General features: G+C 43.4%; 1 protein-coding gene across 1 annotated transcript in view; it reads right to left on the reverse strand.

Annotated features, from left to right (window-relative positions):
* LOC147895319 (uncharacterized) overlaps positions 1 to 14,448 on the reverse strand; it is a 92,500-nt gene that overhangs the window by 14,940 nt on the left and 63,112 nt on the right. The window contains exon 5 of the mRNA XM_087383452.1: positions 3,138 to 3,314. Within this exon, the coding sequence (XP_087239578.1) occupies positions 3,138 to 3,314 (177 nt within the window). The remainder of the gene's footprint in view (positions 1 to 3,137; positions 3,315 to 14,448) is intronic.

Genomic DNA, 14,448 nt, shown 5'->3' on the forward strand with positions numbered 1-14,448 from the left:
TGGAGGAAGCTGCGGCACAGCCTCTCTCAGGTTCCCCCCACCTGCCGAGAGGAGATAGACAGACAGCCCCTGATCTGGAGCAGCCAGGTGACAGATGATACATGTCGCCAGCTTGGAGAGAGATCCCATATCTCATGGGCGCTCTGGGCGCGTGGGCCTGCGCGCTCGCTCCGAGTTTGGAGTGGTCTATAGCCAGTTGAGCCCGGGCGAGCTGGCAACAGCAGTAGGTATGGCACGTGGGATCCAAGCTTGGTGAGCGGAGATCGATGCTGCCATTCCTAAAGGTTAGAGGATTCCCATGATTACCGGACAGCTCCTCCCGGGAGATGAGAGGTGGCTAGGGCAGTTCACACCCCGTGGCATTCCTTTGGTGGTTGTAGGCCTTTTCTCGGACTCCTCGATTCACTTCTTCTCCATCGCCGATGGTAGTCGTCTCCAGAGCAGAGGCCGTGATCGACCCCCAGCTTCCCTGGCAGCACCTTCGCATCATAGGGCTGCAAAGGAAAACGTGGCATATAGACCCCCTGATTATGCAGGACCAGGACTGGAGACTCTGGATTTGGGAGGGCCGCTCCTTGACAGAGGTGGAGTGGGACCCAGGGGAGTGGCGCTGGCCACCACTGGAGACCTCAGAGAACCCTACCCCCTTCTTCTCATACAGTGCGCGTACTGGTAGGTGTGCTCTTGGGGCTCTCCAGTGTAGGCTACCCACACAGGCACATAGTTGGTATGCCCAAGGGATATCTCTGGTTTTTCTTGGCACATTCTGGAAGACTCTTTGGGCAAGCTGGCGGCCGAGGAAGATCTCTTACTTTCTTTGGATGGTGGCCCACAAGGGGCTACCAACTGGTAGTAGCTGGCTTAGGCAGATGGGGTAGGAGGGGCACTGCCAAATGTGTTTTCAGGAGGAGTCGTCCCTGAAGCACTGCCTTTGGAGCTGCTCGCATGCTCAGATAGTGTGGAAGGGAGTCATGGGGATCTTAGCGAGGGCTGCACCTGAGCTAGGACCGGTCACTTGGGGAGCCGTTTGCTGGTGCAGCACCGAGATGGGACATCACTTGGCTTATGAGTTCTCTAGGCAGGATCCAGTTTTCTTCATCACGCAGGCCACCTGGGCATACATGGACAACTTCCCTTGGCATCTGATAGAGACAGATGCAGGAGCGATGACTCGGCACCCAGTTTGGGAGATCATAGGGAGTATTGTAGGCTGGCATATCCGGACTTCTAGCCGGGTGCTTGTGCATGCAACCTCTGCATGCAGAGCTTGTAATATACCCACTGTCAAGTCATGGATAGACCGATTGTGCCTGCATGCTACAACTATCTACCCAGAGAGAGTAGCAATTGCATGTGCATTGGCCACAAAAAGAAAGGCTCATCTTGATGAAGGGAAGATGCAGCCACCTAATGAAGGGAAGAAGAAGACTCCTCATGAAGGGGAGAAGAAGCCCAATCTTGAGCCTCCTAATGAATGGAAGAAGCCTAAGATCAAGCTTCCATCAGGGAGTGCACGTGATGTAGGGTGATCAAAGTAGAAAGAAAAGTTGTGGACTTGATGGTTTTGCATCAATTTATGAGATATAGTTGTTTATTTATTAAAAGAAATGCACTTGTTGAGATGTACTTGTTTAATTCTAATCATTTTCTAGAGTTCTTGTATATTTAGCAATGAGAATATAATTTTCTTTTATACAAATTATTTTAGGTTCAACTACAACCATCACAATGAGTGTAAAAGATAAGTGGCTTAGGATTAACCTGAAACTCAGCATGGTCGTTTTATAAGGTGAATGGTTTAGGATTGTCTGCAATCATAATAATGTTAAATTTTATTGGATAAGTGGAATATATTTTTCTTGGTTTAGGATTAACTGTAACCAACGCGGTTGAGTCTAATGATAAATTATTTGCCATCATTTTATTATAGACTTATAAAAAACTAATTACATATAATGAGAATAATTTTTTTGGTACTATCTTAATAGCTCTTATTAGATGAGAGTACAAATATGTCAGTGGACTCTTTTGTAATAGGCTATAATTTTGGTCTTTCTTAAATGTTTTTTAGTACTAGATACCTCAATATAATACATCCCACGTCTCATATGTTGTTCCCCAATGATCAGGAATTACTTCCTCAACCTAATATTTAGGTTTGGTACACTGCAACACAAAGTATGGGTCATCTTTCTTGTTCTCCGTAGAGGCAGCGATAGCCTCTCTTCTAGAGTGTCAGTGAGTTCATCAAAAATATTCTCAAATTGTGGTGTGTCAATAATCTCTTTGAAGCTGTCTCCACATATAGGAAGAACATGACATACTTACCATTGCTTCACAGTTACAATGTCCTTACAATTGTCATGATCCCCTATGAAAGCTTTCTTATTTTGAGCAAAAGGAAATTGCTTGAAAATCCCCATATGTTGTACAGACTATGTGTTTCTTTAATAGCCTCACAATCTTATCTACTTACACTTCATCCATTTTCACTTCATGAAACACTCTGCACACTCAACTATTGCTGAAGCTTTATTTACTATGTTAATGGCACCCTTGTGGAAAGATTAACCACAAGCATGTGATAGCATTGTGGGCTTTCTATAACTTTTCTTAAGGACATGTTAATTGGTTTCTATAAAGATATCACTTAATAAGGGCACCATATCCATCATGTTCTCCTTACCATGAATAGACCTAAAGAAATTTCATATCATGTTTAGATCGCTCAGGGATTTCAAATCTTGAGACAAAGTAGAATCCATGTGCTGATTTAAATTGAGAGAAAGTACCATCCTACCACACCTAATGTTGTTTTATTATTCTGTGTACATTGGGCTCATCTTTTTTATACCATTTTTAATGTAATAGGAAAGTATGTTGAACAGAAAAGGTATCATGTTCCCTATTGTTCAAAATATAGAAATAGCACATGCATTGCCCTTTCTTGAACTCCTATGACCTAGCAGGTAAACTGGTATTAGTTGTAGAAGAATCAAGCAGATGACTGTAGGTACTCGTTCCATTAATTTTCAAGAGTAATCCAAATTCAGTAACGTAGTTAGTTTTATTGCTTAATTAGTTTAGATTGTCTGCTACTTAATTGGAATGAGTTATAGCATATTTTTAAAGAAAACCTGATTACGTCGTGCATTTGCCAACTCTTTTATTGCTTCTCGTTGTTTCACTAGTTTTAGCTCCTCCTCTTTGTTCCACTTTTCTATTTTTTGTTTTTGAGAAAGTTGCCATTTTTTCTCTTCATTCTCCCAATCGTGTTGCAATTTTCTTTTGTAGCTTAGTTGAGCCTCCCTCTCCTACAAGGATAAGCTAGGTAAGTTGAGTTAATTTTATTAAAAAAGTATGAGGGATCCACAATTAGTTATAAAATTCAAAGGATAATCCTTTTAAAATGAATCGTGATGTGCATAAATGCACCTTGTGTAAAGAGCATAATAAATTTTCATGGTACTTTGCAGTTTTTGCCTTGAGTTTTTGTGTAAAATTAAAAACAAAAAGATTTTTATTTTCAACTAGTAAATTACTATACTATTTCACAAAACATTACACTTGACGTATAGAAAGTAGGAAAAATCTCATTTGTTTATTAGAAGAAGAGGCACACCAATTCTTACTCCCAAAACCTACAAATAACAAATGAAATATTTTTGTTTCTAGGATTGTGCTAATAATGGATGAAGTGATTCCGATCATGAAGCTCCCCATAACTAGAAAAGCATAAACAATGAGGATTAAGTTGACTAATGAAGCCCTTTAAATAAAAGTATTAATTTTTCCTCTTAATCCATTCCAAATTAGTCATTATTTAGATACCTAGATCAAAGCACTGCAACTTGCTTGCTTTTTGAGGCATGTGGCATTACCCTTTTAAACAACACAAATTCATGTTAACATGGGAACTAGCTAAGGCTGAGTTATTGCTCTTTGATGAAATGCAAGCATGTACAAGGGTTGTTACACAGGTTCAAAATGTAGAATTGTAAGCAAATTTCAACTCTGGTTGAACTTGGTCATAAGCTATCAATGTATGATGGTGGTAAAATTTTAGATGTCACTTTATACAGCTAGTTTGTTGGCTGCCTCATTTACCAAAGCACCACATGTCCTGGCATTCAGTTTGAGATGTCGTTGGTGAGTAGATATATCAACTGTCCTAAGATCACACACTAGCATGCAATTAGGTGTATTTTCAAATACTTGTAGGACGCCCAACGTCTTGGATTTTCTATATTGGGGGGTGACTTCCTGTTTCGTGCATTCAAAGATTTAGATTGGGTTGGTGACTATGATGGTATGCAGTCCACAAAATATAAACTAGTTCTTTTTTGGAAGCTCTTGCATATCTTGGTTGAGCAAGAAGCAACCCGCTATGGCCCATGTCCTTATGCAAGGTTGAGTACAGGGCTACCTTCACAACAAAAATTGAGGGTGTATGGCTTACGACCTTGTTGGGAGGTCTTCATGGAAATTCGCAGTCACCTACTCTTATCCTCACTGACAGTCAGACAATAGCACGGAATCTTGTGTTTCATGCTCACATGAAACACACTGAGATACACTATAGGAAAGGTTACATGCAATGTTCATGTGTACGACTGCTGCTGCCCTGTCCGTACACCCGCCATTAGCTCATTGCTTCTGCTCCTCGGACCTGCATACCTGCCTTAGCTTATTGTCGCGTAGGTACCTTGCAGATGGATGCTAGGTTTGGTCATGTGCATCACAGAGCTTTGGCATACATGCATAATCATAATATGGTTGAAGGTTTGCCAAAATTACAGCAGCCCGCTCAAGAGGTGTGCGAAGGGTGTGCACTTGGAAAGTTACATCGCCTATCTTTCCAAGTGATGTTTGTGGACCAATGAATGTAACTACCCACAGAGGTTATCAGCACTTTGTTACATTCATGATGACTATTCTAGGTTCACGTGGCTCTTTCTCATGAAATGCAAGTCTAAACTGTTCAATTGGTTCAAGGAGTTCAAGGCATTGGCTGAGAACCAAACCAATTCTAGAATTAGGACACTCAATTTTGACAATAGGAGAGATTACGTTTCAAATGCCTTTGAAGGGTACTTGAAAGAGAATGGGATAAGGCATCATAAAACAGTGCCATACATGCCTCAACACAATCCAATTGCAGAGAGGAAGAACAAGACTCTCATGGAGATGACATGGTGTATGCTGAAATTTAAGGAAATGTCCAAAGCATTTTGGGGTGAGGCAATAGTTACATCTACATATATTCAGAATTGATGCCCTACAAAATCATTGGTTGACAGTACTCCTTTTGAGGCATTTTTTGGGCTGCTACAAGCCCAAGGTAAATCATTTTAGGGTATTTGGGTCAGTTGCATATGGTATTGGCTCATAATCGATCCAAGCTTGATGATAAGAGCATTAAATGCATCTTTGTGGGGTATAGCACTGAAAGTAGTGGCTTCGGGCTTTATGATCCAACTACAAGGAAAGTAATCATAAGCTGGGATGTTTTATTTGCTGAGCATGATAGCATGCAGCCCATCAATGAGGATTTGCCTCCATATGATGATACACCTCTGCATATTGTTCAGTTTGAGGATGATGCTGATTTCGGTCCTTTAGTTGATTTGGGTTCTTCAGTTGATATTCCCTCTACATCTCGAACTCCAGCTGAGTTGCCACAAGTTGAGGGTGCTTCTCCCTCGAATGTTTAGATTTGCAGCCAGCTCATGGAGAGGGAGAGCCCAATATTTGGAAGCACTATCACCATCGTGCAAAGGATGCAACTCGGTGCACTTCCAATTGCTATTCCGAGTGGTACAATTGAAAAATCAGTTCCAAGATGGACTAGGTTGACTCTTGCAGATGCCAGAGTCAGCCCATTTTAGGGAGAACTAGGGCCAGCACCAAAAGTGCTCAGCAGCATGTCAATTTTGCCTTGATGACCACAGTGATGAAAGCTAAAACTAAACCTCAGCGTTCTCAGGATGCATAGGGACATCCCGCATGGGAAGGAAGCCATGAAATCAGAAATTAGATATATTGAGAAATATGGTACATGTGATTCAGCTGATCCTCCCATAGGCACGAATGTTGTTAGTACCAAATGGATCTACAAGGTCAAGTATCATGCAGATGGTACTGTTGAGAAACACAAGGCCCGTTTTGTTGCCAAGGAGCATGCTTAGGAAGAGGAAATCGACTATGAGGAGACCTTTGCTCCGGTAGCCAAAATGACTACCATTCGTTGTGTCATTTCTCTTGCTGCAAATTATGGTTGGCCAGTCTTTCATAGGGATATCAAGACCACCTTTCTAAATGGGGATCTCAAAAAGGAGGTCTATGTGCAGCAGCCCCAAGGTTTTGTGGTGGAGGGACATAAGCACAAAGTATGCAAGCTGAAGAAAGCATTATATGCGCTCAAGCAAGCACCTCGTGCATGGTATCACAAGATACATCAGTTTTTGTTGTCTTAGGGCTTTGTGAATACACATACGGAGCCCAATCTCTATGTTCTACAAGAAAACTCAGATTTGGTCATTCTTGTGCTATATGTGGATGAAATTATACTCACTGGCAGTAATTTGCAGAAAATTGCAGCAAAGAAGTCCGTCTTATGTCAGATATATGCCATGACAGATCTGGGGTTACTCTTGGCATTGAGTTTTGGCATACCCAAGGGGGGATTAGCATGTCACAGACAAAGTATTCCAAGGGCCTCTTGCAGAAATTTAACATGGAAAATTGTAAACCTGTGGCCACTCCATTGGAAAAGGGAATCAAGCTGAGTAAGCATGATGAGGCTGAAAATTTTGATAGCACACTCTACAAGTAGCTGGTGGGTAGTCTTATCTACTTATGTTCCACTAGACCAAACATTTTTCTATCCACAGGGTTACTCAGCCAGTTCTTGCATTATTCCACAATCACACATTGGAACGCAGCAAAAAGGGTTCTCAGGTATATACATGGTATGTAGGAACAAGAATGGAGAAGAGTTGTGAACACAAGAGAACAAGAAGTGAACACAAGTGAACTCCAACTGAAATGTTGAAATGAAACAATACAAGTACTTGGTATATATAGTACCCAAGTACCGGTCAACCATATAGTTGACTTTTGGCCTACAACACCATATCATTTTAGATATCTCTACAAATCCCCCCTCAATGATATGATTGAAGTACTATGGAGTCTACTGAGAGAAGAGTTGTGAACACAAGAGAATAAGAAGTGAACACAAGCGGTGCTAGAAGTCATAGGGGGAACTTAATTGACGAGTTGCTGAGCTCCCCGTCCTGCCTCTCCCTGCTGCCCTCCGTCCTGCAGCCCTTCCCTTTGTCTTGCATCCCTCTCCCCTCCGTCCTGCACCCCTCTCCCCTCCCCCCCAGCCCTTCCCTTCCCCTCCCTCCTCCTCTCCCTGCCAGCCCCTCCTCCCGGGCTGCTGCCTCCTCCTCCCGCTGCTGTCCCCCCTCGCTTCCTCTCCTGCTACCCTCTCTCCCTCCCTACCCCTGCTACCTCTCCCTCCCTACCCCGCTCCCTCTCTCCCTACCCCGCTAGCTCCCCCCCCCCTCCCCTTTCCGCTGGCTCTCCCTCCCTACCCCGCTCCCTCTCTCCCTACCCTGCTAGCTCCCCCTCCCTTCCCGGCTACCTCTCCCTCCCTACCCCGCTCCTTTCCTCTCCCTTGCTGCTCACCCCACCTCTCCCTACCCGCCCGCTGCCCTTCCCTCCTTACCCCTTGCTCCCCCTACCCGCCTCTACCTCCTACCCCGCTCCCCCTACCCGCCTCTACCTCCTATCCCGCTGCCCTCTCCCCTCCTCTCCCTACCCCCCCGCTGCTCTCTCCCCTCCTCTCCCTACCCCCCCGCTGCCCCTCCTTCCTCTTCCCCTTCTCCTCTACTCCCCGCTCCTCCTACCCCGCCTCCCTTCCCCTCCCCCGCCCCTTCCTTCTGCCCCTGCCTCTACTTCACCACCTCCCTCCCTCCCTCTCCCCCCTCTTCATCCCCTGACGGAACAAGAAAGAGGTTTTCTCTCTCTGGTAGCAGGTTGTCGGACGGACAAAGCATCCTCGTGTTCGTGTTGGCCCTTCCTGAAGAGGTGAGTGGGATAAAAGAGGTGCATCATGGCAAGGAGTGAGAACACATGAGATATAGAAATGAGTGTTCTATTGATTGTGAGAGAGGTGACTCTCTCTTATAGAAATGGGAAGAGGGTGGCCTAGATCATAGGCACCTTCCCTACATCAGTGGGGCAATCAGCCCCTACATCAGTGGGACTGGCCTAAATCAAAGGAACCTCCCATGTGGGGGCCTTTGTGCTTACATCATCACTTAGGTCACACACTAGACACATCATAGCACTAGATGTGCCTCTACAACACACACTTTTTTTTTTTGGTGAGAAGAAATATTTTATTGCTGTAAAATAATTACATTCATAGTTACTTCAAAGTGGAGTAACTACTACTGCAGAGATCGTTTGAAAAAAACAAAAGATGAAAAAAGAGGATCACCAAAGACTATGATTTCTGTCCACCCATAGAGTCCACAGTGCCCAGTAGCATACCCAAACAAAAAATAAATCAAAACCCTGTCTAGCTGGATGAACTCCAAACAACCAGAAGAACCTGCCAAAAGTAACAGTAGGAAACCTCGCTCGAAGCCTCTGTTGGATGAGAGCGAGGAAATCACGAGTGTGTGGACAGTGCCAGAAGATGTGAAGCACAGATTCAGCAGAATGTAGACATATGTGGCAAACAGCCGGAGCAATATGTCTATGCGCAAGTAACTGCCCAGATGGAAAAATGCATGATCATGCTAGATGAGATACAATATACATCCATGCATGATCATGCTAGATGAGATATAATATACAATCAAGCACTATATTTCTGCCCCAAAAAAGTTATCCTCAACCAGAGCCAAACACTGGCTCAAATGCAATGTACTTCTATCTCAAAAAACCAGCCTGTATCTCAGCCAAACAATGGCTCACAATGCAATAGCAAACTCTTCCTCATAGGCATCCAAAAGTGCATCAACTTACAACCAACACTTGGCTTCAAATATGCACAACACTTGAGCAATGATTTGCACTCAATGTGTGGGGGTTAAAGGTCACTGTGCCTTTACCCCGGTTATGTACAATACTTAAAACACATATATAAATGAATGAAAAAGAAGATTAAGGTGTTCTGCACCTACCAAAAAACGTGTGTGGCTCTCTGTTTCTCTCTGCCCCTCTTCCGTTCCACTTTCGTTGAGAGCACTCTCAACTGGTATCAGAGCCCGGGTGATCTAGCTGAGCGTGCATGAATGCCTGGAAGCTCAACAGCTCTGTGGGACTCAAGAGGTCCTAAAACTTCTATGTTGCTCATCATTCGCACTCCGGTGAAGTTTACAAACAGTTTAGTTTCCAAAAACGTTTTTCAGTTCATGTGTTGGACCCAGTGATTGAGACCATGGTTTCCAAAACCGTCTATCCCATTGCGTTTCAGACACCTAAAAACCCCTACCTGTCAGTTCTTGCGCGATTCAGTGGAGTATTTTCAGAGTTATAGATCTCTGTGTATTGGATTTTGTCTCTCTGTTATGCATTTTTTCATTTTAAGGTTTTGAAACCTTAGATTTATGCCACATGGCAATGGATAAGTGTTTACTCCCATTTCTCACTCATTGGTTGGGATTTTGGAGTTCCAGTAGAAGAGAGATATTTGCAGATTTTCTTGCTGAGTCCGATTATGCAATGGCGCCCATGTTTTGAGGCATCTCAGGTTCTATTTTTAGTAGCGGTCATTGCCGTGGGACCATGATTTCTTGAGCATACCTTATGCAGATCACTCTGGTTGCAGTTTGAGCCGTGTGCGCTCATTCGTGGTGTGCATTGGGTTGCAGTGGATGATTTATAGGCCATTTGGAAGCATTGCAATCCTTATTGGATGCGCTGATAAGCCCAGATTGCCTTGTGGGATGCTATTTTTATGGACGCTTTGCACATGGATGCTATTTTATGCTGAGGGACAGCTTTGACACATTGCAAGTGATGCACTGATAGTGTTATGCTCTCTTGGATGAGATATTGGTAATGCATATGCCCATGGACGGTGTTTATGCTTGAGCCATTTGGCACTTATTGGCATTTTGGATTGCCATTGCAGTTGGCATTTTCTTTTGGGCCAGATTTGCTCACATGGATGCATAGTACATGCACATGAGTCAGCTGTATCTTTTGATGCTTTGAGCTTTGAGTTTTGGTGATATTTCACTCTATTATGGCATACACATTTGGGTGCACCTAGTATTTGATGTGATTCTCTCTTGCAGGCACTAGCATTTGGGATTTTGCTTTATTTGCATCATGGCATCCTCTTTCATGTCTGAAAAGGAGTTTTTCAACAATTAAAAGTTTGATGGGACAAACTTTTCTTTGTGGAAAGAACAGATAAGGGATGTGCTTATTCAAAAGAAGCAGATTAAACCCTTGGCAAGGATTAAAGCAAATATGTCTTAGGATGATTGGAATGAGTTGGATGCATTAGCAAAGTCTACTATTAGACTTCATCTTGCAGAATCACTTTATTTCACAGTAGTAAATGAGCAGACTACGGAAGATTTGTGGAAGAAACTGTGTGCCACTTCTGAGGAGGAAAGTGCCTCTAATAAAGTTTACCTCATGAAGAGGTTGTTTGAGCTGCAGATCAAGGAAGGGGTCTCCATTGCTTCTCACTTGAATGAATTTAATATTATTTTCAGCCAACTTCAGGCCTAGAATATGAATTTTGATGCGGAGACTAAGGCAATATTTCTCTTATGTTCATTGCCATCCTCATGGGATACCTTCCGTACAGCTGTTAGTAACTCTGCACCTGGTGGAGTACTGAAATTTGATGATGTTGTAGGTAGCTTGTTGGCCGAGGAGATTAGACGTAAGTCTATGGATGGCAACAAGCAGGATGCAGCCTTAAATGTGCAAAGGGGCAGATCACAGTTCAGGGGGAAGTCCCAAGAAAGAGGAAAGTCTCGTAGCAAATCCAGGGCACGGAACATTGAGTGTTACCACTGTGGCAAGAAGGGCCATATGAAAAAGGATTGCTACAAGCTGAAAAGAGAGCAAAAGGATAAGAAAAAGAATGCAAATTGGGGTGCAAATCAGAAGGAAGAGAGTCCAAGGGAGGACAAAGGAAAAGTGAAGATCAAGGAGATCAATGCACTCACACATGATAGTGACAATGACATTCTCTTCATGTCTAGTTTATCTGCAGAGTTGCTTACCACTTTAGATGATACATATTCCTAGGATTGGATTTTGGATTCTGGTGCTTCATTCCATGTTACTCCCCATAGGGAATGGTTCTCCACTTATGACAGTGGAAAGACAGGTTGTGTGCATCTTGGAAATGACTATAACATAGTGAGAGCAGGTGACATAAAGTTTTCTTTTTCAAATGGGTCTGCATTTGTTTTGAAACATGTGAGACATGTACCTAAGTTGACCAAGAGTCTTATATTAGTGGGTCAGCTAGATGATGCTGGTTCACACCACTTTTGGCTTTCAGAGTTGAAAAATTCAGAAGGGCTCTATGCTTTTGGCTAGGGGTGCCAAGTGTGGGACTTTGTATCCCTTATATGTATCAGGGGTATTTGATCAAAGCACTTCTTTATGGCATTGCCAGTTAGGCCATATGAGCCAAAATGGGATGAAACTCTTATGCCATTTGGGTTATGTATCGCATTCGAGTTTCTCTGATTTTGAATTTTATGAGCACTGTCTCTATGGGAAGTAGACTAAATCAGCCCATAAAAGAAGGGAAAAGAAAGAGTTTGAAAAGCTTGATTTGGTGCATTCAGACGTATGTGGTCCCATGCCTACACGGTCATTAGGCGGGGCTGAATACTATGTGACATTCATTGATGATGCAACTAGGAAAGTGTGGGCTTATGCTATAGCTCGTCAAAAGAGTGATGTGTTTCAGGTATTTAAGAAATGGCTAGCCTTGGTTGAGAATCAGTCAGGTAGAACCCTTAAATGCCTACGGACTGACAATGGTGGAGAGTATCTCTCTCATGACTTTCAGCATTTCTGTGATACACGTGGAATTAAGAGGGAGCTCACATCCCCTCGTACTTAGAGCAAAATCCAGTTGCAGAAAAGATGAACCGTACCATTCAAGAAAGGTTGCAATGCATGCTTTTCAATGCAAGTCTTTCTGGTGGTTTTTGGACTGAGGCAATGAAGACTGCAGTGCATGTGATCAATAGATCACCTAGTAAGAGTTTGGATGGTGGTATTCCTGAAGAGGCATGGAGTGGCAAGAAGCCCTCTCACTCTCATTTGCGTATATTTGGGTGTGAGGCATATGCACATGTGCCAAAAGAGCTTCGAAAGAAGCTAGATCCTAAGTCTAGGAAATGCATCTTTCTGGGTTATGGTGAAAGTGGAGAGATGGGCTATCATCTCTGGGATCCAGAAGCAAAGAAGATCATACGCAGCCATGATGTAGTCTTCAATGAGAAGAAGATGCATAAGGCACCCATGAGGGATGTGGAAATGAGGAGAATCACTTTCCAGGACGTGAATCCACCTGCATATGTTGATAGACAGCAAGCTGTCCATGCACCAAATGTGCAAGAAATGGTATCACCAAGTACTCCCACAGGTATACAATCAAGGGTAGATGATGGATCATCTATTGGTGGAAATGATGAGCCAAATGTGGCTGATATGCAGGTGGGACAGCAAGCTGAAATGCCCTTGAGAAGATCATCTAGAGTGTCTAGACCGCCTAATAGGTTTGTTCCAGGGGTAAACTATGTGATGCTTACTGATTGTGGGGAGCCTTCTTGCTAAAGAGAGGCTATGATGCGCGAGGATCAATGCAAGTGGGAGTATGCTATGCAATCAGAGATGAGTTCACTTATCAAGAATAAGACTTGGGACTTGGTTTCTTGACCACATGGAAAGAAAGCATTGCCATGTAAATGGGTCTACAAGATGAAGGTCACAGGTGATGATGTGCCTAGGTACAAGGCTCGTTTGGTCGCTAAAGGGCTCAAGCAAGAGAAGGGTGTGGACTTTGATGAGATATTCTCTCCGATTGTGAAGATGACCACACTTAGATGCATGCTTGGACTAGTAGCAACAGAAGATATGGAGCTTATGCAGATGGATGTCAAGACAGCTTTCTTGCATGGGGATCTGCATGAGGAAATTTACATGGTGCAGCCGGAAGGCTTTGAAGAAAAGGGAAAAGAGCATTTAGTTTGCAAGCTAAAGAAGAGTCTCTATGGTCTTAAGCAAGCGCCTAGAGAATGGTATCAAAAGTTTGATGCTTTCATTCGGTCCCAGGGTTTTAGAAGGAGTGAAACTGATCACTGCCTCTACATTAAAAGGGCTAAGGAGAGCTTTTCAAGGTTCATACAGATGATAACCCTGTAGATATGCTGACGAAGAGTCTACCTAGTCAGCGGTTTGAGTATTGTCGTGTATTGATGGGCATTGGATAGTATGCTCACTGGTTGTTCTCCCTTAAAGGCACATTGTCCTTTAAGTGGGAGGTTGTGGGGGTTAAAGGTCATTGTGCCTTTACCCCGGTTATGTACAACACTCAAACACATATATAAATGAATGAAAAAGAAGATTAAGGTGTTCTGCACCCACCAAAAAACGTGTGTGGCTCTTTGTTTCTCTCTCTCCCTCTTCCGTTCCGCTTCCATTGAGAGCACTCTCACAATGTGTAGCCAAAAAACTGTCCCAAATGCACTGATACTTGTGCAATGCAATCTACAAGATAGATTGAAGTGAACCTAAGATCCAGGTTTGGGGCCAACCCTACTTGTCCTCATTGCCTTTCTACTATGGAGACGATTCAACATTGCTTATGGGATTGCAGGTAGGTGAGGAATATTTGGAAGGGGATTGCTAGGATTTTCAGCTTTACCCCCCTTCTTTATGACTTGCTCAATTGCTTGGCGCTCTCTTTTAAGGCCTCATGTCTTTTTTGAGAGACATGACTCATCTTGGGCCCTAGCGATCATACGACATTTGGTCGACGAGTCATGTTCTTTGGATGACGTTCCTATCTTATCCCTTCATGATTGTTCATGCCTCGGTGGACTCTTCGCGAACATTTCACACCATGAATAGAAATCCAGAAGAAGAGTGATTTTTCTATTCGTGTGGGATTTTCAGAGTCTCCCACAAAAGATTTTCTGCAGATCAGCAGAAATATGAAAACTATAGCTCGAATGACTCCAACCTCTACATTTCAGCTGAAATCTTCTGGCATTCCTGACAGTATAATGAAAGAAGGGGAGGCTCTTCTCTTGGTGCCCTTTGTCAATCCACTCCCACTCTCCTAGGTCCCTCGCAAGAACTTTCTAGGGAACCTCCATAAAGCCATAACCTCCATGATCCCATGGAAATGAGAAGAGAGTCAGGATCCAAGTACCA

Source organism: Dipteris shenzhenensis, chromosome 13 (genome assembly GCF_047967505.1).
Source record: "Dipteris shenzhenensis isolate YYH24624 ecotype China chromosome 13, Dip_SZ_1.0, whole genome shotgun sequence".
NCBI lineage: Eukaryota > Viridiplantae > Streptophyta > Polypodiopsida > Gleicheniales > Dipteridaceae > Dipteris > Dipteris shenzhenensis.